The following is a 22,852-nucleotide window of genomic DNA, read 5'->3' as shown; positions in this document are numbered from 1 at the left end:
CCTGCATTCTGCCGCAAAGTTGAGGAGGTTTACAACACGTTTTCCATCTGTAACGCCTCCTCCTTACGAGTCACGGAGCCTTGTTCTCAAGTCGTGGCAGCCCCTTCACTATTGAAAGGTTGAGTGCGCTACTGGGGCGTAGGCGCATCCCTGCTTTTGGGCACACTCATTTGGTTCGTTGTTTGAGACACAACAGACTCCAAGAAAGTTCAACAAAAGTTCCAAAAGATCAAGTTATTGTATTTTATTCTGGATGTTTCATTTTCAAGTTTATATATTTTCCATGTGTAACATCACGTAGTTCATTTTTATCAACATAATCGAAGTTTATCAGAAATGCTCCAATGCATTTCGGACCCGAAGGGCCCTTTCTCAAGGAGCGCTGCAAAAAGAACAGGATATAGCTCTAATCAATGATTGTGCCATGAATCCAATTAAATTAACAATGATACAAACATAAATCAATCAGTCAACCACATGCATCAGTGTTTGTGCATGCGTGATTTCGTGACATGTCAAAAATAAAAGATTCAAAGTAATGAAACGGTGACCGTGAATTATGTATTCAATCACAGTATGGGAATGGGAGTGAGGGAGTGTGGGTAGAGGAAAGTTTAAAAAGACGGAAGGAACGAGTGGCAGTTCGCCGGTGCGTTTGGAAAGGAGAATGAAAGGGTGAACGCAAAGAATCAGATAAAACAATAAACCAACTCCTCGTCCAAGACGAGACTTACGTGATAATCTTGGGTTAAATGTATTCAGAAGATCTGGGAAAACATAACATGAAACTCAGTTAAGTATGGGGGTATCACGTAAGTCTTGTTTGTATCAATGTTGATAAAAATGAACTACGTGATGTTACACATGGAAAATATATAAACTTGAAAATGAAACATCCAGAATAAAATACAATAACTTGATCTTTTGGAACTTTTGTTGAACTTTCTTGGAGTCTGTTGTGTCTCAAACAACGAACCAAATGAGTATGCCCAAAAGCAGGGATGCGCCTACGCCCCAGTAGCGCACTCAACCTTTCAACAGTCTTGACGCATTAGGACAGTTGCGTCACCTGCGGGAGCACCTTTATCTTTCCTAAAAAACCATCAACCATCAAACTAAACCATTTTTTCGAACACAAGCTGTGCGCCGTGCCAACCCCTCCGTCTAGAAGCCCCTTCACTATCTCATTGTATTTCCCTTCACCGAAGGAAGTCACTAAAAGGATAAACACCTCTAAATCAAGCTCGCCGAGAGACCCATGTCCACCTCAAGTCGCATCGATGGCTGCTGAGATCAGGGCCAACTCTCGCAGATATTTCGAATCCGATGTGTCAATCTGGAACTCTTCCCGCAACCTGGAAGACAGTGTCGGTCACACCTTTGCAAAAAAAAGCTGCACTTGACTACTCAGATTGATACAGGTAGCTATCGACTTATTTCTCGCCTTCCTTTATCTACAAAAATCATTGATGGAGTCATGAACGAGCAGCTAGTGGACAATGTCCAGAAAAAGAGTCTGCTAGACGCCACCCAATATGGGTCTCAATCAGGACACAGCACAGAGACAGCCCTGATCAAGGCTACGGAGGAGATTTGGATGTCCTTCGACCAGGGAGGGAGAGCCGAACTTATCCTGCTTGATCTGTCGGCATCCTTTGATACGGTCAACCGTGGGCTGCTGATGGATCGGCTACGCAGGATCGGCTATGCAGGATCGGCTGCGCAGGATCGGCTACGCAGGATCGGCTACGCAGGATCGGGGTGACTGGCTCCACATGGAATTTGATCAACTCCTTTCTCACAGACCGGAAGCAGTCTGTCATAATTGGAGAATTCTCCTCCGCTGCTCTCTCTCTCCCTTGAGGGGTCCCGCAGGGCTCCCTGATGAGTCTGACACTTTTTTACATTTATGTTACGCCCCTAGAAGAATTAATTTGCTGTTTTGGCTTTACATTATCGTCCTATGCGATGACACACAGATTGTTGTGCTGTTCACTCCAGATGACCAAGATGTTGCCAGCAATTTCTTCAACTGCATGAGAGAAGATATTTGCTGGATGTCTTCGAAACACCAACAGAACAGAAGTACTGATCATGGACCCAAACTCTGTCACCTGGAGCAACACCTGGTGCCCCCCCCCCTCGCCCTCGGAAACCTGCCAACCCCCACATACCACCCATGCAACCTGGGAATGATCCTGGACTCCGAGACCGAAATGGACCGCCAGATCAACTCAGTCTCGTCCTCCTGCTTCCACACCCTCCGCCTCCTACGTAAGACCTTCAAATGGATCCCCCTCGAGCACAGAAAGACCGTCACTCACGCCCTGGTCACCAGCATACTTGGCCTACGGCAACGCACTCTATGCCGCAATAAACAATAACCTCACCCGCTACAGGACATCCAGAACGCAGCCGCAAGACTGGTCCTCGACCTGCCAAGACACTCCCAGCACCTGCACACACTCCACTGGCTCCCCAACGAGGCTAAAGTCACCTTTAAGATGCTCACCCACGCTCACAGGGCCCTCCACCACACCGGACCAGCATACCTGAACAGCCGATTCAAATTCCACGCACCCCAAAGGACCCTACGATCAGCCCAGCTCTCCTACGCCGAGGTCCCCCGCACCAGAAAGACCAGATCAGGCGGCCGCTCCTTCTCCTTCCTAACGGCCAGAACCTGGAACGCCCTTCCGCTCCACCTCAGACAGACAACATCGCTCCCTATCTTCACAAGAAACCTCAAAACCTGGCAGTTCGTCAGACCCCCACCGTGCTGGATTGGACCCTGCACCCCACCCCCACATAGCGCCTTGAGACCCTCACGTTGAGTAGTCGCTCTTAACAAACCCCTGATCGATTGATTGAATTGTCTTAAGCTTGATGCCAGTACGACCGAGGCGCTGCAGTTCGGGGCTCGGGCCTCGTTTTGGTCCCATTGTGGTGGCCTCAGAACTTGGAACACCTCCGTCTCCAGCTAAGTCAGCCAGGAGCCTGGGAGTCGTCCTGAATGAATGAGGTCACTGCGGTCACTTCATCTGCCTTTGCAATCTTAAAAACGGCAAAGAAGGTCTGGCCTTTCATTCCGCCTGATTTACGGAAGACCGTGATTACGGCACTGGTAATATGATGGATAGGGTAGTGTAACGGTCTCTACTTGCGTTCACTGTACATTTTGGATAATCTACAGACCTTGCAAAATGCAGCAACTCGGGTCTTTTTAAGATTTCCAAGTACCAGCCGGCCTCCGACGCAATCGCGAAACTTCCCTGGCTTCCAGTTAGGAAGAGAAGCATCCTTAAAGCTCTGTGCTAAGTGCACCAGGCACTTCGTCAGCGGGGCCCCTCTTTTTAAGGAAGTGGAGTTCCTGGTACACACCGAGTAGACCCCTACGCTCCTCCTCGGCCAACTTGGTGGTCATCCCTAGATTTATTCGGCTGCAGTGGGAGGGAGGAGGATTTGTGCTGAGAGCATCCGAAGGCCTCGAATGGCCTACCCCCCCCCCCCCAAATCAGAGCCACATCTATTAATTTTGCATTCAGAAAACTCTTGAACACCTGGCTTTTCTCTTCCATTTAATTTGCTGGGTTATTCAGTGAAAAGCAGCATCAAACTAGTGCTTAGACACCTTATTTTGGCATTGGAGTGCTTTATAAGGAGAAATAACATCAAACTTAACACCAATTTGTATGTGATTTTTCAGACCAAGGACTTCGTTCTACAGTAAGCACTTTTTAAGTTATGAGTTTTTCAAGTTTGCAAAATGAATTACTTTTGTGTGCAATTACGCACCAGTGAAGTCAATAAGAGAAAAGAGAAAAATGCATATGAAATCATACAGATGGATCACCTTCAGAATGTAAGCAGGCCCAATGTTCCGCCAGCAGATTCTCTGGAGCATCCCGGATTCAGCCAGTATCAGGGTGCTGAGGTCGTTGTTAGCTGGTGCGCTACGAAGAAGGGGGCTACTTGAAAGCACACTGTACAAAGGGACTTAAAGGTAAGTCCGAGGGGTCCCACTCGAGAAAGCAAAGCAAGAACCTTAGGACCATGGGAGTACCGCTGGATCGTCGTTACCAAGGTCGTTCGGCCTGGTGCAGAGCAGCTAGGTCAGCCAGGTGACGCGTCTCAAGATGTCCTTGCTGTCAGGAGCAGGCGGCCTGGAGAGGCAATTTCAGGACAGCTGGGTCACTCACAAAGAGGGTCTCAGGGTTCTTGATGTCCCTTGATGAGTGTTTACTTCCTGGGCAGTTGGAGCCCGGCTTGGAATCTTTATTTGGCTGGATGCTGTGGGGGGGTCCGGTACCCCGGGTATTGGTTCGGCATGGCTCTGGTAGATCCTGGTGTCTCCAAACTTGGTGGAGAGACAGCTCCGATCCTCCGAAGCTGATGTACCACTTTTGTTTCAAGTGCTGCGTCGGAGTTGCTGAGGAGCAGCAAGTCAACAAACCTACGTTTGCGGGTTCGGTGCCTCCGAACTGCAGGGGAGAAGTACCTCCAAGGGAGTTCTTTGGCGGTTTGTGGAATGTTGGAGGAGCTCCAGGGTTCTTGGAGGCCTCACAGTTGCAGGACGAGACGGCACACCGCGATTGTCGACTGCTTAAGGCAGCAGGCAGGATTTGGTGTCAGCTGCAGGGCTTCAGTCCTCGGGAAGCAGCTCTTCTTCGTCCTTTTCTTCTCTGTATCTGTAGAATCAACGTTCAGAGTCCAGCGATGCCCCCTAAACACTACATTTAGGGGCATGAAAGGGAGTGACAGGTAGTAGCCAATGGGCTACCTACCTTTAGGGTGTCTGCACCCTCTAAGTGACCATTTCTTGTGGAAAAAGGGGCATTACTCTGACCCTAATTGGCTAATTAACCCTCAAACCAAGATAGAGGGAAATGAAAAGTGGGTTCCACATCGCCTGCCCCACCTTAGGGGCGATGATGGCTGAATTGGGACCCACCTCTAATTGACCAAATTCTCCCACCTGTCCTCCTGCCAAGTGTGAATCAAGAAAGAGGGGGTGGCGTCCTGCACTATCTGGAGCTGCCTGGTCGCACGTGTGCCATGTTGACTCTCCAGTTTTCTCTGTACCAAGAGATGCAGCCTGCAATGTCAGTGTGCATGGTCTTGGTGAGGGGTCTCTAGGGTGGCACACTTTGTGCTGTAGCCCCCTTGTTGACCTGCTTCGGGCCCAGTCCCCTGGGTACCAGGGGTACCGTTTACTAGGGACTTATAGAGGTTGCTGAAGTGGTGCCAAATATGGTACAGTTTAAGGGAAAGAACACTGGTGCTGGGAACTTGGTTAGCAGGGACTCAGTACACCTCCCTCAAAGTTGCATCAAGAACCAGGCAAAAAAAGGGGGGGTACTGCAACAAGAACCCAGTTTCTCACATGTTTCTGTCTCTGTGGTCACTGAGGTTTCTCACTAGTTCTTCTGTTTGTGTCTCTGTGGCCACTGAGGTTGGACACTATTTCTTCTGTTTAAGTTTCTGTGATCACCAAGGCTTGGTTCTTCTGTTAGTGTCTATGTGGTCTGTTTGTCCCTCTGTGGCCACTAAGAATTCTTGCTGGTTCTTCTGCTTGTCTCTCTGTGGTCACTAAGTCTTGTCGTTGGTTCTTTTGTTTGTCTCTCTGTGGTCACTGAGGCTTGTCACTTGTTTTTCTGTTTGTGTCTTTGTTATCACCAAGGCTTCTCATGGCTTCTTCTGTTTGTCTCTCTGTGGTCACTGAGGCTTGTTGCTAGTACTTCTATTTGTCTCTCTTTGGTCACTAAGTCTTGTCGCTGGTTCTGGTGTTTGTCTCTCTTTGGTCACTAAGTCTTGTCACTGGTTTTTGTCTCTTCTTCGCCCACCGAAGCTCCTCACTGATTTGGTGTCCTTTATTTTACCTCAGATGGGGATAGTATTTCCGAAGCCGCAGAGATCGAAGTGGATGAAAAGAGAACGCCGTCCAGTCCTGTGACCCAGGGTCCCCGGGCCCCTCAGCCAGTGGGGTCCAGAGATCCACAAGGCCAGGTACAGACCCACAACTATCGGATTCTTCTAACTAGAGGTACCCACCGCTTGTCTAGAGGGACTAGAAAACACAAGACCACAGCAGGCATTCTCATGGTTAGTAGGTAGTGTTCGATAGGTAGTAGGTGGCATTCTATGGTTAGTGGGTGACGTTCAATGGTTAGTGGGTGACGTTCAATGGTTAGTGGGTGGTATTCGATGGTTAGTGGGTGGTGTTCGATGGTTAGTGGGTGGTGTTCGATAGGTAGTAGGTGGTGTTCGATAGTTAGTGGGTGGTGTTCGATGGTTAGTGGGTGGTGTTCGATAGGTAGTAGGTGGCATTTGATGGTCAATGGGTGATGTTTGATGGTGAGCGGTGGCGTTCATTGGTTAGTAGGTGCATTCGATGGTCAGTGGGTGATGTATGATGGTGAGCGGGTGGCGTCCGATGGTTAGTAGGTGGTGCTCGATGGTTGGTGGGTGGCATTTGATGGGTAGCAGGTAGTGTTTGATGGGTAGTAGGTGGCGTTCGATGGTTAGCGGGTGGAGTTGATGGTTAGTGAGTGGAGTTGATGGTTAGTGGGTGGCATTCCAATGGGAAGTAGTTGGAGTTAGATGGTTCGCGGGTGGAGTTTGATGGGTAGTAGGTGGCGATCGATGGGTAGCAAGTGGCGTTTTATGGGTGCTGTTAAAACGGGTGTTTGGCAGCTTCCACAAGGCCTGTCGGTGATGAAAACTGCGGTGGCCTCCTGAGGAATATCTTAGGCCGATGCTGTTTTACAAATGAAGCACTGGCAGTTTCCGAGTGGGCACTCCTGTTTACCCTGGGAGTCCCAGTGTCACAATACTGGTGCCCTCCAACCCCACGGGCACTTGACTTCTTTACCGTTCTTGACTCTCTCAGGGTGGCGAGGACGAGCAGCCAGGGCTCCCTCTGGGAGGTGGTGGGCGCTAGAAACTTAGGGTCAGATGTACCACCCGTTTTTGCATGCGTAAACAGATTTGAGAACCCGTTTGCATATGCAAAAACCTATCGGGCCATGTAAATGGCCTATTTAGCGAGTCACAATTATTTTGCGACTTGCTAAATAGGTTTTGCCACTCACTATTTGGAAGGGGCGTTCCCTTCCAAATAGCGAGTCTCAAAACCATGTACAAATGTTTTACGACCGATATTGCTGTTGCAAAAGACTCGCAATTACCACCTACTTCAAGTAGGTGGTAATGCATTTGCAAATGGGACCCCTTCGCCTTTGCAAATGCATGCAAAATTACTTTTTTAAGTGCAGGCAACGGTCCCAGCGACTACTGCCTGCCCTTAAAAAATTAAACAAAAACGTTTCATTTTCTTTTTTTCTCTTAATGCACCCCGTTTTCCTTTAAGGGAAATGGCTGCATTAAAAAAACTGCTTTATTTACAAGCAGTTCCAGATATGGTGGTCTGCTGAGCCCATCAGGCCGCCACCCCTGGGAGCGCTGGCATTCCCAATGGGCTCGCAAATTGCGAGAGACTCATTAATATTAATGAGTCTCGCAATTTGCGATTCACAATGTGGCGCTAATTGAAACGGTCGTACATCTGGCCCTTGGAGACTGTTGGACACAGCGGATTACACCCAGTGCGGTCAATGGTCGCCAGAGCTGTGGCTTTAAAAGAAGGGTCTGTGAGTCGCCTGACGGAGATGTGCGGCAGCTAAAATGATAAACCGCATCACGGCGTGAGGTCCTCGTACGGCCTGTGGCTGAGAGAGGAGCCCAGCCGGCCTGGCCCTAGCAGGCAACGGGCATCGGCAAGGAAGGCTGGAAGAGTGGAGGCGGTTTTGCAGTGGCGGGCCGGTTTTGGTATTGGGGGGCTAGTTCTGTTACTGGCTGGGGCTGGTTTTGCAGCATTGGATCCGGTTTTGTTACCGGGGGTCGATTTTGTTACTGGGGGCTGGTTTTGCAGCAGTGGGGGCCGGTGTTGCAGCAGTGGGGGTCGGTTTTGTTAATGGGGGCCGGTTTTGCAGCAGTGGGGCCGGTTTTGTTACTGGGGGGCAGTTTTGAAGCAGTAGGGGCCGGTTTTGCAGCAGTGGGGGCCGGTGTTGCAGCAGTGGGGGTCGGTTTAGTTACTGGGGGCCGTTTTTTTTACTGGGGGCCGGTTTGGCAGCAGTGGGGGCCGGTTTTGTTACTGGGTACCATTTTGGCAGCAGTGGGGGCCGGTTTTGCAGCAGTGGGGGTCGGTTTGGCAGCAGTGGGGGCCGGTTTTGCAGCAGTGGGGGTCGGTTTTGCAGCAGTGGGGGTCGGTTTTGTTACTGGGGACCGGTTTGGCAGCAGTGAGGGTCGGTTTGGCAGCAGTGGGGGTCGGTTTTGTTACTGGGGACCGGTTTGGCAGCAGTGAGGGTCGGTTTGGCAGCAGTGAGGGTCGGTTTGGCAGCAGTGGGGGCCGGTTTGGCAGCAGTGGGGGCCGGTTTTGTTACTGGGGGCCGGTTTTGCAGCAGTGGGGCCGGTTTTGCAGCAGTGGGGGCCGGTTTTGTTACTGGGGGCCGGTTTTGCAGCAGTGGGGCCGGTTTTGCAGCAGTGGGGGCCGGTTTTGTTACTGGGGGCCGGTTTTGAAGCAGTGGGGGCCGGTTTTGCTGCAGTGGGGGCCGGTTTGGCAGCAGTGCTGCAATATCGGCTCCCAGTAACAAGAGCAGCAAACACGCCTTTTCCCGCTGCGCCAGGGGTTGCTCCGCTAAAATGGCCCGGGCTGCTTGGGGTTCCCAGTCGGGCCCAGGAGCCCAGGTACTCTTCTAGCGCCTGGTTAGTAAACTGCTAGAATAACCCTGGGGTCTTTACTCTAAGGACATATAGGCACCACACCTCTGGCACTTTTATAGCTATCAGAGCCAGGTGTAGGCAGAACAGTGCCAGGAGTGGCCAGGGCAGTGCCAGATGTACCGAAGGACAGTGCAAGGCTAGCAAGGGCAGTGCCAGGCAGCCAGCTGTGGCCAGAGGATTGCCAGGAGTGGCCAGGGCAGTGCCATGCATGCCTAGGGCAGAGCTAGCTGTAGCCAGAGGAGCACTAGGTGTAGCAAGGGCAGTGCCAGCTGTAGCCGGGGCAGTGCCAGACGGAATTGGACTGAGCCAGGTGCAGCCACAGCCGTGTCAGTTGTAGCTGGTATTGTGTCAGGCACAGCTAGGGCAGTGCCATAGGTAGCAAAGGGCAGTGCCAGGCACCGCTGGGGCAGAGCTAGCTGTAGTCAGACCAGTGCTAGGTTTAGCAAGGGCAGTGGCAGGTACAGATGGGGCAGAGCCAGCTGTAGCAAGGACAGTGTGAGGTGGAATTGGGCTGAGCCAGGTGTAGCCGTGCAAGGTGTAGCTGGTAAAGTGCCAGGCATTGATAGGGCAGTGCCAATGGGCAGTACCAGTTGCAGCCAGGGCAGTGCCACGGGTGCCAATGGGCAGTACCAGTTGCAGCCAGGGCAGTGCCATGGGTACCAATGGGCAGTACCAGTTGCTGCCAGGGCAGTGCCACGGGTACTGGGGGCAGACCCCTCGCTAACTCCAGTGGCAGTTCGGATCACGGGGGTGGGGACATGTCCAGAGGACTCTGCCCACCCACTGCCTCTTCTGGTTGCAGGTAGAGCTGGCCCCGGAGGGCGGACAGTACCAGGTGGAGCTGCAGAGGGGCCCCACCGGCTTCGGCTTCAGCCTGCGGGGGGGCAGCGAGTACAAGATGAACATATACGTGCGAGGCATGATGGAGGGGGGGCCCGCAGAGAAGAGCGGCCGGATCCAGGTACTGTCTCTGTCTCAGCACCCTGTCTCTGTCTCTCAGCGCCCTGTCTCTGTCTCAGAACCCTGTCTCTGTCTCAGCACCCTGTCTCTGTCTCTCAGTACCCTGTCATTGTCTTTCAGCACCTTGTCTCTGTCTCTCAGCACCCTGTCTCTGTCTCAGAACCCTGTCTCTGTCTCTCAGCACCCTGTCTCTGTCTCAGCACCCTGTCTCTGTCTCAGCACCCTGTCTCTGTCTCTCAGTACCCTGTCATTGTCTTTCAGCACCTTGTCTCTGTCTCTCAGCACCCTGTCTCTGTCTCAGAACCCTGTCTCTGTCTCTCAGCACCCTGTCTCTGTCTCAGCACCCTGTCTCTGTCTCAGCACCCTGTCCCTGTCTCAGAACCCTGTCTCTGTCTCTCAGCACCCTGTCTCTGTCTCAGCACCCTGTCTCTGTCTCAGAACCCTGTCTCTAAGCACCCTGTCTCTGTCTCAGAACCCTCTCTCTGTCTCTCAGCACCCTGTCTCTGTCTCAGAACCCTGTCTCTGTCTCTCAGCACCCTGTCTATGTCTCTCAGCCCCCTGCCTCTGTCTCAGCACCCTGTCTCTGTCTCTCAGTACCCTGTCTCTGTCTCAGCACCCTGTCTCTGTCTCTCAGCACCCTTTCTCTGTCTCAGAACCCTGTCTCTGTCTCCGAACCCCATCTCTGTCTCTCAGCACCCTGTCTCTGTCTCAGAACCCTGTCTCTCAGCACCCTGTCTCTGTCTCTCAGCACCCTGTCTCTCAGAACCCTGTCTTCGTCTCCCAGCACCCTGCCTCTGTCTTTCAGCACCCTGTCTCTGCTTCTCATGACCCTGTCTCTGTCTCTCAGCACCCTGTCTCTGTCTCAGCACCCTGTCTCTGTCTCTCAGCACCCTGTCTCTGTCTCAGAACCCTGTCTCTGTCTCTCAGCACCCTGTCGCTGTCTCCCAGCACCCTGTCTCTGTCTCTCAGCACCCTGCCTCTGTCTCAGCACCCTGTCTCTGTCTCTCAGCACCCTGTCTCTGTCTCTCATCAACCTGTCTCTGTCTCAGCACCCTGTCTCTGTCTCTCAGCACCCTGTCTCTGTCTCAGAACCCTGTCTCTGTCTCTCAGCACTCTGCCTCTGTCTCAGCACCCTGTCTCTGTCTCTCAGCACGCTGTCTCTGTCTCAGCACCCTGTCTCTATCTCTCAGCACACTGTCTCTGTCTCTCAGCACCCTGTCTCTGTCTCTCAGCACCCTGTCTCTGTCTGTCAGCACCCTGTCTCTGTCTCAGCACCCTGTCTCTGTCTCAGCACCCTGTCTCTGTCTCTCAGCACCCTGTCTCTGTCTCTCAGCACCCTGTCTCTGTCTCAGCACCCTGTCTCTGTCTCAGAACCCTGTCTCTAAGCACCCTGTCTCTGTCTCAGAACCCTCTCTCTGTCTCTCAGCACCCTGTCTCTGTCTCAGAACCCTGTCTCTGTCTCTCAGCACCCTGTCTATGTCTCTCAGCCCCCTGCCTCTGTCTCAGCACTCTGTCTCTGTCTCTCAGCACCCTGTCTCTGTCTCAGCACCCCGTCTCTGTCTCTCAGCACCCTGTCTATGTCTCTCAGCCCCCTGCCTCTGTCTCAGCACTCTGTCTCTGTCTCTCAGCACCCTGTCTCTGTCTCAGCACCCCGTCTCTGTCTCTCAGCACCCTTTCTCTGTCTCAGAACCCTGTCTCTGTCTCTGAACCCCATCTCTGTCTCTCAGCACCCTGTCTCTGTCTCAGAACCCTGTCTCTCAGCACCCTGTCTCTGTCTCTCAGCACCCTGTCTCTCAGAACCCTGTCTTCGTCTCCCAGCACCCTGCCTCTGTCTTTCAGCACCCTGTCTCTGCCTCTCAGGACCCTGTCTCTGTCTCAGAACCCTGTCTCTGTCTCTCAGCACTCTGCCTCTGTCTCAGCACCCTGTCTCTGTCTCTCAGCACCCTGTCTCTGTCTCAGCACCCTGTCTCTGTCTCTCAGCACGCTGTCTCTGTCTCTCAGCACCCTGTCTCTGTCTGTCAGCAACCTGTCTCTGTCTCAGAACCCTGTCTCTGTCTCTCAGCACCCTGCCTCTGTCTCTGAACCCTGTCTCTGTCTCTCAGCACCCTGTCTCTGTCTCAGCACCCTGTCTCTGTCTCTCAGCACACTGTCTCTGTCTCTCAGCACCCTGTCTCTGTCTGTCAGCAACCTGTCTCTGTCTCAGCACCCTGTCTCTGTCTCTCAGCACCCTGTCTCTGTCTCAGAACCCTGTCTCTGTCTCTCAGCACCGTGTCTCTGTCTCAGCACCCTGTCTCTGTCTCTCTTGTTCACGGAGGTTGGGTGCAGGGCCTGGCCACAGGTGGATGTTCACGGGGGTTGGTTGCGGGCATGGGCACAGGTGGATGTTCACTGGGGTTGGGTGCAGGGCATGGCCACAGGTGGATGTTCATGGGGGTTGGGTGCAGGGCATGGCCACAGGTGGATGTTCACGGGGGTTGGTTGCAGGGCATGGCCACAGGTGGATGTTCGAGGGGGTTGGGTGCAGGGCATGGCCACAGGTGGATGTTCACTGGGGTTGGGTGCAGGGCATGGCCACAGGTGGGAATGTATGACGTTACAACGCATACCTTTACAACACATTTTTTACAACGCAACATCCATTACAACGCATTCCATTACAACGCATGCCATTACATTGTATGTATGGTAAGTATTGGATAGTGTAGGGGTAAAAATTACTATTCTAACTCCAGGGGGTGCAACAGTAGGGTAAGTGTAGGATAGTGTAAGGGTACTTTGTGTTGTGATGGTATGCATTGTAATAGTATGCGTTGTTATGACTGTGTTGTAATGACATGCGTTGTAGTGGTATGTGTTGGAGTGTCATGCATTGTAATGGTTGCGTTGTAAATGGATGTTGCATTGTAAAATTTTTGTTGTAATGGTAGTGCGTTGTAAAAGTTGGATGTTCACTGGGGTTGGGTGCGGGGCATGGCCACAGGTGGATGTTCATGGGGGTTGGGTGCAGGGCATGGCCACAGGTGGACGTTCATGGGGGTTGGGTTCAGGGCATGGCCACAGGTGGATGTTCGAGGGGGTTGGGTGCAGGGCATGGCCACAGGTGGGCGTTCATGGGGGTTGGGTTCAGGGCCTGGCCACAGGTGGATGTTTGAGGGGTTGAGTGCAGGGCATGGCCACAGGTGGATGTTCATGGGGGTTGGGTGAAGGGCATGGCCACAGGTGGATGTTCACGGGGGTTGGTTGCAGGGCCTGGCCACAGGTGGATGTTTGAGGGGTTGAGTGCAGGGCATGGCCACAGGTGGATGTTCATGGGGGTTGGGTACAGGTCATGGCCACAGGTGGATGTTCACTGGGGTTGGGTGCAGGGCATGGCCACAGGTCGATGTTCACTGGGGTTGGGTGCAGGGCATGGCCACAGGTGGATGTTTGAGGGGTTGAGTGCAGGGCATGGGCACAGGTGGATGTTCACTGGGGTTGGGTGCAGGGCATGGGCACAGGTGGATGTTCATGGGGGTTGGGTGCAGGGCATGGCCACAGGTGGACGTTCATGGGGTTTGGGTGCCGGGCATGGCCACAGGTGGACGGTCACTGGGCTGGGTGCCGGGTATGGCCACAGGTCGATGTTCACTGGGGTTGGGTGCAGGGCATGGCCACAGGTGGGTGTTCAAGGGGGTTGGGTGCAGGGCATGGCCACAGGTGGATGTTCATGGGGGTTAAGTGCAGGGCATGGCCACAGGTGGATGTTCACTGGGGTTGGGTGCAGGGCATGGCCACAGGTGGATGTTCAAGGGGGTTGGGTTCAGGGCATGGCCACAGGTGGATGTTCAAGGAGGTTGGGTGCAGGGCCTGGCCACAGGTGGATGTTCATGGAGGTTGGGTGCAGGGCATGGCCACAGGTCGATGTTCACTGGGGTTGGGTGCAGGGCATGGCCACAGGTGGATGTTCATGGGGGTTGGGTGAAGGGCATGGCCACAGGTGGATGTTCAAGGGGGTTGGGTTCAGGGCATGGCCACAGGTGGATGTTCAAGGAGGTTGGGTGCAGGGCCTGGCCACAGGTGGATGTTTGAGGGGTTGAGTGCAGGGCATGGGCACAGGTGGATGTTCACTGGGGTTGGGTGCAGGGCATGGGCACAGGTGGATGTTCATGGGGGTTGGGTGCAGGGCATGGCCACAGGTGGACGTTCATGGGGTTGGGTGCTGTGTATGGCCACAGGTCGATGTTCACTGGGGTTGGGTGCAGGGCATGGCCACAGGTGGATGTTCATGGGGGTTGGGTGCAGGGCATGGCCACAGGTGGATGTTCGCAGGGGTTGGTTGCAGGGCATGGCCACAGGTGGATGTTCACGGAGGTTGGGTGCAGGGCCTGGCCACAGGTGGATGTTTGAGGGGTTGAGTGCAGGGCATGGGCACAGGTGGATGTTCACTGGGGTTGGGTGCAGGGCATGGGCACAGGTGGATGTTCATGGGGGTTGGGTGCAGGGCATGGCCACAGGTGGACGGTCACTGGGTTGGGTGCCGGGTATGGCCACAGGTCGATGTTCACTGGGGTTGGGTGCAGGGCATGGCCACAGGTGGAAGTTCAAAGGGGTTGGGTGCAGGGCATGGCCACAGGTGGATGTTCATGTGGGTTGGGTGCAGGTCATGGCCACAGGTGGATGTTCACTGGGGTTGGGTGCAGGGCATGGCCACAGGTCGATGTTCACTGGGGTTGGGTGCAGGGCATGGCCACAGGTGGATGTTCATGGGGGTTGGGTGAAGGGCATGGCCACAGGTGGATGTTCAAGGGGGTTGGGTTCAGGGCATGGCCACAGGTGGATGTTCATGGAGGTTGGGTGCAGGGCATGGCCACAGGTGGATGTTCATGGGGGTTGGGTGCAGGTCATGGCCACAGGTGGATGTTCACTGGGGTTGGGTGTAGGGCATGGCCACAGGTGGATGTTCATGGGGGTTGGGTACAGGTCATGGCCACAGGTGGATGTTCACTGGGGTTGGGTGCAGGGCATGGCCACAGGTCGATGTTCACTGGGGTTGGGTGCAGGGCATGGCCACAGGTGGATGTTCATGGGGGTTGGGTGAAGGGCATGGCCACAGGTGGATGTTCAAGGGGGTTGGGTTCAGGGCATGGCCACAGGTGGATGTTCATGGAGGTTGGGTGCAGGGCCTGGCCACAGGTGGATGTTTGAGGGGTTGAGTGCAGGGCATGGGCACAGGTGGATGTTCACTGGGGTTGGGTGCAGGGCATGGGCACAGGTGGATGTTCATGGGGGTTGGGTGCAGGGCATGGCCACAGGTGGACGTTCATGGGGTTGGGTGCTGGGTATGGCCACAGGTCGATGTTCACTGGGGTTGGGTGCAGGGCATGGCCACAGGTGGATGTTCAAGGGGTTGGGTTCAGGGCATTGCCACAGGTGGATGTTCACGGAGGTTGGGTGCAGGGCATGGCCACAGGTGGACGTTCATGGGGTTGGTTGCAGGGCATGGCCACAGGTGGATGTTCATGGGGGTTGGGTGCAGGGCATGGCCACAGGTGGATGTTCATGGGGGTTGGGTGCAGGGCATGGCCACAGGTGGATGTTCATGGGGGTTGGGTGCAGGGCATGGCCACAGGTGGATGTTCAAGGGGGTTGGGTGCAGGGCATGGCCACAGGTGGATGTTCATGGGGGTTGGGTGCAGGGCATGGCCACAGGTGGATGTTCGAGGGGGTTGGGTGCAGGGCATGGCCACCGGTGGATGTTCACGGGGTTGGGTGCAGGGCATGGCCACAGGTGGATGTTCACTGGGGTTGGGTGCAGGGCATGGCCACAGGTCGATGTTCACTGGGGTTGGGTGCAGGGCATGGCCACAGGTGGATGTTCAAGGGGTTGGGTTCAGGGCATTGCCACAGGTGGATGTTCACGGAGGTTGGGTGCAGGGCATGGCCACAGGATGATGTTCATGGGGGTTGGGTGCAGGGCCTGGCCACAGGTGGATGTTTGAGGGGTTGAGTGCAGGGCATGGGCACAGGTGGATGTTCACTGGGGTTGGGTGCAGGGCATGGGCACAGGTGGATGTTTGAGGGGTTGGGTGCAGGGCATGGCCACAGGTCGACGTTCACGGGTTTGGGTGCCGGGTATGGCCACAGGTCGATGTTCACTGGGGTTGGGTGCAGGGCATGGCCACAGGTGGATGTTCACTGGGGTTGGGTGCAGGGCATGGCCACAGGTGGATGTTCAAGGGGTTGGGTTCAGGGCATTGCCACAGGTGGATGTTCAAGGGGGTTGGGTGCAGGGCATGGCCACAGGTGGATGTTCAAGGGGGTTGGGTTCAGGGCATGGCCACAGGTGGATGTTCACAGGGGTTGGGTACAGGGCATGGCCACAGGTGGATGTTCACGGGGGTTGGGTGCAGGGCATGGCCACAGGTGGATGTTCATGGGGGTTGGGTGCAGGGCATGGCCACAGGTGGATGTGCACGGGGTGGATGCAGGGCATGGCCACAGGTGGATGTTCATGGGGGTTGGGTGCAGGGCATGGGCACAGGTGGATGTTCACGGGGTTGGGTGCAGGGAATGGCCACAGGTGGATGTTCACGGGGTTGGGTGCAGGGCATGGCCACAGGTGCATGTTCGAGGGGGTTGGGTGCAGGGCATGGCCACAGGTCGATGTTCATGGGGGTTGGGTTCAGGGCATGGCCACAGGTGGACGTTCATGGGGTTGGGTGCTGTGTATGGCCACAGGTGGATGTTCACTGGGGTTGGGTGCAGGGCATGGCCACAGGTGGATGTTCATGGGGGTTGGGTGCAGGGCATGGCCACAGGTGGATGTTCGAGGGGGTTGGGTGCAGGGCATGGCCACCGGTGGATGTTCACGGGGTTGGGTGCAGGGCATGGCCACAGGTGGATGTTCACTGGGGTTGGGTGCAGGGCATGGCCACAGGTCGATGTTCACTGGGGTTGGGTGCAGGGCATGGCCACAGGTGGATGTTCAAGGGGTTGGGTTCAGGGCATTGCCACAGGTGGATGTTCACGGAGGTTGGGTGCAGGGCATGGCCACAGGATGATGTTCATGGGGGTTGGGTGCAGGGCCTGGCCACAGGTGGATGTTTGAGGGGTTGAGTGCAGGGCATGGGCACAGGTGGATGTTCACTGGGGTTGGGTGCAGGGCATGGGCACAGGTGAATGTTTGAGGGGTTGGGTGCAGGGCATGGCCACAGGTCGACGTTCACGGGTTTGGGTGCCGGGTATGGCCACAGGTCGATGTTCACTGGGGTTGGGTGCAGGGCATGGCCACAGGTGGATGTTCACTGGGGTTGGGTGCAGGGCATGGCCACAGGTGGATGTTCAAGGGGTTGGGTTCAGGGCATTGCCACAGGTGGATGTTCAAGGGGGTTGGGTGCAGGGCATGGCCACAGGTGGATGTTCAAGGGGGTTGGGTTCAGGGCATGGCCACAGGTGGATGTTCACAGGGGTTGGGTGCAGGGCATGGCCACAGGTGGATGTTCACGGGGGTTGAGTGCAGGGCATGGCCACAGGTGGATGTGCACGGGGTTGGATGCAGGGCATGGCCACAGGTCGATGTTCACTGGGGTTGGGTGCAGGGCATGGCCACAGGTGGATGTTCATGGGGGTTGGGTGCAGGGCATGGCCACAGGTGGATGTGCACGGGGTTGGATGCAGGGCATGGCCACAGGTGGATGTTCATGTGGGTTGTGTGCAGGGCATGGGCACAGGTGGATGTTCACGGGGGTTGAGTGCAGGGTATGGCCACAGGTGGATGTTCACGGGGTTGGGTGCAGGGAATGGCCACAGGTGGATGTTCACGGGGTTGGGTGCAGGGCATGGCCACAGGTGGATGTTCACGGGGTTGGGTGCAGGGCATGGCCACAGGTGGATGTTCACTGGGGTTGGGTGCAGGGCATGGCCACAGGTGGATGTTCATGGGGGTTGGGTGCAGGGCATGGCCACAGGTGGATGTTCGAGGGGGTTGGGTGCAGGGCATGGCCACCGGTGGATGTTCACGGGGTTGGGTGCAGGGCATGGCCACAGGTGGATGTTCACTGGGGTTGGGTGCAGGGCATGGCCACAGGTCGATGTTCACTGGGGTTGGGTGCAGGGCATGGCCACAGGTGGATGTTCAAGGGGTTGGGTTCAGGGCATTGCCACAGGTGGATGTTCACGGAGGTTGGGTGCAGGGCATGGCCACAGGATGATGTTCATGGGGGTTGGGTGCAGGGCCTGGCCACAGGTGGATGTTTGAGGGGTTGAGTGCAGGGCATGGGCACAGGTGGATGTTCACTGGGGTTGGGTGCAGGGCATGGGCACAGGTGGATGTTTGAGGGGTTGGGTGCAGGGCATGGCCACAGGTCGACGTTCACGGGTTTGGGTGCCGGGTATGGCCACAGGTCGATGTTCACTGGGGTTGGGTGCAGGGCATGGCCACAGGTGGATGTTCACTGGGGTTGGGTGCAGGGCATGGCCACAGGTGGATGTTCAAGGGGTTGGGTTCAGGGCATTGCCACAGGTGGATGTTCAAGGGGGTTGGGTGCAGGGCATGGCCACAGGTGGATGTTCAAGGGGGTTGGGTTCAGGGCATGGCCACAGGTGGATGTTCACTGGGGTTGGGTGCAGGGCATGGCCACAGGTGGATGTTCATGGGGGTTGGGTGCAGGGCATGGCCACAGGTGGATGTGCACGGGGTTGGATGCAGGGCATGGCCACAGGTGGATGTTCATGGGGGTTGGGTGCAGGGCATGGGCACAGGTGGATGTTCACGGGGGTTGAGTGCAGGGTATGGCCACAGGTGGATGTTCACGGGGTTGGGTGCAGGGAATGGCCACAGGTGGATGTTCACGGGGTTGGGTGCAGGGCATGGGCACAGGTGGATGTTCACGGGGGTTGAGTGCAGGGTATGGCCACAGGTGGATGTTCATGGGGGTTGGGTGCAGGGCATGGGCACAGGTGGATGTTCACGGGGGTTGAGTGCAGGGTATGGCCACAGGTGGATGTTCACGGGGTTGGGTGCAGGGCATGGGCACAGGTGGATGTTCACGGGGGTTGAGTGCAGGGTATGGCCACAGGTGGATGTTCATGGGGGTTGGGTGCAGGGCATGGGCACAGGTGAATGTTCACGGGGGTTGAGTGCAGGGTATGGCCACAGGTGGATGTTCACGGGGGTTGAGTGCAGGGTATGGCCACAGGTGGATGTTCACGGGGTTGGGTGCAGGGAATGGCCACAGGTGGATGTTCACGGGGTTGGGTGCAGGGCATGGCCACAGGTGCATGTTCGAGGGGGTTGGGTGCAGGGCATGGCCACAGGTCGATGTTCATGGGGGTTGGGTTCAGGGCATGGCCACAGGTGGACGTTCATGGGGTTGGGTGCAGGGCATTGCCACAGGTGGATGTTCACGGAGGTTGGGTGCAGGGCATGGCCACAGGTGGATGTTCACGGGGGTTGAGTGCAGGGCATGGCCACAGGTGGATGTGCACGGGGTTGGATGCAGGGCATGGCCACAGGTCGATGTTCACTGGGGTTGGGTGCAGGGCATGGCCACAGGTGGACGTTCACGGGGTTGGGTGCAGGGCATGGCCACAGGTGGACGTTCACGGGGTTGGGTGCAGGGCATGGCCACAGGTGGACGTTCACGGGGTTGGGTGCCAGGCATGGCCACAGGTGGATGTTCACGGGGTTGGGTGCAGGGCATGGCCACAGGTGCATGTTCGAGGGGGTTGGGTGCAGGGCATGGCCACAGGTCGATGTTCATGGGGGTTGGGTTCAGGGCATGGCCACAGGTGGATGTTCGAGGGGGTTGGGTGCAGGGCATGGCCACAGGTGGATGTTCGAGGGGGTTGGGTGCGGGGCATGGCCACAGGTGGATTTTCACGGGGTTGGGTACAGGGCATGACCTGAGGCCAAGCCCTGGGGCCAGGGGGCAGCAGGAGGCAGCTCTCAGCCTCCCCTGGTGGCATCATGTGAATAGCAGGTGAGGAGTCTCCAAGGAGGCTTCTGTCTGAGACACACCTGAGCCAAGTTTGGAGAAAACCCTCACCTTTAGTGAACATTCCCTCCTGTGATCCTGAAAAAATCCCTCTAACACAGTGCATTGTGGGAAGCGCCTCCTCTCCCCCTCGGACCCCCAACACCCCTTTTTCAAGTTCAATTTAAAAATGTTTTATTGGGGACAATTATTGGTTCATACATATGTTTGAAGCAGGCTCAGAGGGCAAGGGGTGGGGTTTTTGTCACCTCTGTCCACCCACCTCTCCGGGTTCCCTTTGTATCTTCCCTCCCTCCCTTGCACCTCTCTTATGGCCTCTTCCACCCATCCCTTCTCTGTCACCTTCAGCTTATCGCTCTCTCCTCTGCTCCTTATGGCTCCGCCCCTCTGTTAGCTCAGCTCAAACACACCCCTCTCTCTCTCCTCTCTCTCTCTCTCCCTCTCTCGCTCTCTCTCTCTCTCCCACTCTCGCTCTCTCTCTCTCTCTCCTCTCTCTCTCTCTCCTCTCTCTCTCCTCCTCTCTCTCTCTCTCTCTCTCTCTCTCCTCTCTCCTCTCTTCTCTCTCTCTCCCTCCCCCCTCTCTCTCTCCTCCCTCTCGCTCTCTCTTGCTCTCTCTCCTCTCTCTCGCTCTCTCTCGCTATCTCTCCTCTCTCTCTCTCTCTCGCTCTCTCTCCTCTCTCTCCGCTCTCTCGCTCTCTCTTGCTCTCTCTCCTCTCTCTCGCTCTCTCTCTCTCCTCTCTCTCCCTCTCTCCCTCTCTCCTCTCTCTCCCTCTCTCGCTCTCTCTCTCTCTCCCTCTCTCGCTCTCTCTCTCCTCTCTCTCCCTCTCTCGCTCTCTCTCTCTCCCTCTCTCGCTCTCTCTCTCCTCTCTCTCCACTCTCTCTCTCTCTCTCCCTCCCTCTCTTTCTCTCCACTCTCACACTCTCTCTCCTCTATCCCCTCTCGCTCGCTCTCTCTCCTCTCTCTTTCTCTCTCTCTCGCTCTCTCTCTCTCTCTCTTCCTACCTCTATTTCTCTCCAGACTCTCGCCCTCTCTCTCTCTCTCTCTCTCTCTCTCTCTCTCTCTCTCTCTCTCTTTCTCTCCCTCCCTCTCCCTCTATCTCCTCTCTCTCCCTCTATCTCCTCTCTATCTCTCCCTCTCTTTCTCTCTGTCTCTCCCTCCCTCTCCCTCTATCTCCTCACTCTCTCTCCCTCCCTCTCTTTCTCTCCTCTCTCTCCTCTATCTCCACTCTCTCATCTCGCCCACTTATTGCTTCCTTTCTTCCTTTCCATCTCCTATTTCTTCCAGTCTCTTTCTGCCCTCCCTCTCCCCTCCCCCTCCCCACCCGCCCTCCTGCTGTTGTAGACCTGTGTGTGTTCATCTGGCCCTGGCAGCTGGCCACGCTTTCCATCGGTGCCACGAAGTGCAAGCTGCAGCCATTCCCTTCGGTACCCAGCATGCACACGTGCCAAGGGCCCTGTGCACCCGCATACACCCTGCTCAGGAGGTGAGCCTGCTGTGTACCCAGCATGCATCTGTGCTCAGGAGCAGTGCTCTCTGTGTACCCAGCATGCACCTGTGCTCAGGGGCAGTTCACTCTGTGTACCCAGCATGCACCTGTGCTCAGGAGTAGTCCACTCTGTGTACCCAGCATGCACCTGTGCTCAGGAGCAGTCTACTCTGTGTACCCAGCATGCATCTGTGCTCAGGAGCAGTGCTCTCTGTGTACCCAGCATGCAGCTGTCCTCAGGGGCAGTTCACTCTGTGTACCCAGCATGCACCTGTGCTCAGGAGCAGTGCTCTCTGTGTACCCAGCATGCAGCTGTGCTCAGGGGCAGTTCACTCTGTGTACCCAGCATGCACCTGTGCTCAGGAGCAGTGCTCTCTGTGTACCCAGCATGCACCTGTGCTCAGGGGCAGTTCACTCTGTGTACCCAGCATGCACCTGTGCTCAAGAGCAGTCCACTCTGTGTACCCAGCATGCACCTGTGCTCGGGAGTAGTCCACTCTGTGTACCCAGCATGCACCTGTACTCAGGGGAGAGCCTGCTGTGTACCCAGCATGCATCTGTGCTCAGGAGCAGTCCACTCTGTGTACCCAGCATGCACCTGTGCTCAGGAGGTGAGCCTGCTGTGTACCCAGCATGCATCTGTGCTCAGGAGCAGTGCTCTCTGTGTACCCAGCATGCACCTGTGCTCAGGAGCAGTTCAGTCTGTGTACCCAGCATGCATCTGTGCTCAGGATCAGCGCTCTCTGTGTACCCAGCATGCACCTGTGCTCAGGGGCAGTTCACTCTGTGTACCCAGCATGCACCTGTGCATCAGGAGCAGTTCAATCTGTGTACCCAGCATACACCTGTGCTCAGGAGCAGTTCAATCTGTGTCCCCAGCATGCACCTGTGCTCAGAAGGTGAGCCTGCTGTGTAGTGTACCCAGCATGCACCTGTGCTCAGGGGAGAGCCTGCTGTGTACCCAGCATGCACCTGTGCCCAGGAGCAGATCAATCGGTGTACCCAGTATGCACCTGTGCTCAGGGGAGAGCCTGCTGTGTACCCAGCATGCACCTGTGCCCAGGAACAGTTCAATATGTGTACCCAGCATGCACCTGTGCTCAAGAGCAGTCCACTCTGTGTACCCAGCATGCACCTGTGCTCAGGAGCAGTCCACTCTGTGTACCCAGCATGCACCTGTGCAGAGGAGCAGTTCAATCTGTGTACCCAGCATGCACCTGTGCTCAAGAGCAGTCCACTCTGTGTACCCAGCATGCACCTGTGCTCAGAAGCAGTTCACTCTGTGTACACAGCATGCACCTGTGCTCAAGAGCAGTTCACTCTGAGTATCCAGCATGCACCTGTGCTCAAGAGCAGTCCACTCTGTGTACCCAGCATGCACCTGTGCTCAGAAGCAGTTCACTCTGTGTACACAACATGCACCTGTGCTCAAGAGCAGTTCACTCTGAGTACCCAGCATGCACCTGTGCTCAAGAGCAGTCCACTCTGTGTACCCAGCATGCACCTGTGCTCAGGAACAGTGCTCTCTGTGTACCCAGCATGCACCTGTGCTCAGGAGCCGTTCACTCTGTGTACCCAGCATGCACCTGTGCTCAAGAGCAGTCCACTCTGTGTACCCAGCATGCACCTGTGCTCAAGAGCAGTCCACTC

The 22,852-nt window shown here is 55.7% G+C and overlaps 1 protein-coding gene across 4 annotated transcripts in view; it reads left to right on the top strand.

Annotated features, from left to right (window-relative positions):
• The window catches only part of LOC147684291 (membrane-associated guanylate kinase, WW and PDZ domain-containing protein 1-like), a 257,214-nt gene that overhangs the window by 207,879 nt on the left and 26,483 nt on the right, over positions 1-22,852 (top strand). For all 4 annotated transcript variants that reach the window (XR_015300632.1, XR_015300633.1, XM_086940160.1 and 1 more), the window contains 2 exons: positions 5,885-6,006; positions 9,584-9,742. Coding sequence is in view for 2 of the 4 variants with exons in the window: in XM_086940160.1 (XP_086796286.1) it covers positions 5,885-6,006; positions 9,584-9,742 (281 nt within the window). In the remaining 2 variants the exon portion in view is untranslated. The remainder of the gene's footprint in view (positions 1-5,884; positions 6,007-9,583; positions 9,743-22,852) is intronic.

The sequence above is a fragment of the Lissotriton vulgaris genome, chromosome 10 (genome assembly GCF_964263255.1).
Source record: "Lissotriton vulgaris chromosome 10, aLisVul1.2, whole genome shotgun sequence".
Classification (NCBI taxonomy): Eukaryota; Metazoa; Chordata; class Amphibia; order Caudata; family Salamandridae; genus Lissotriton; species Lissotriton vulgaris.
Note: the sequence above shows the minus strand (reverse complement) of the source record. Positions and strands in the feature narration are given on the sequence as shown.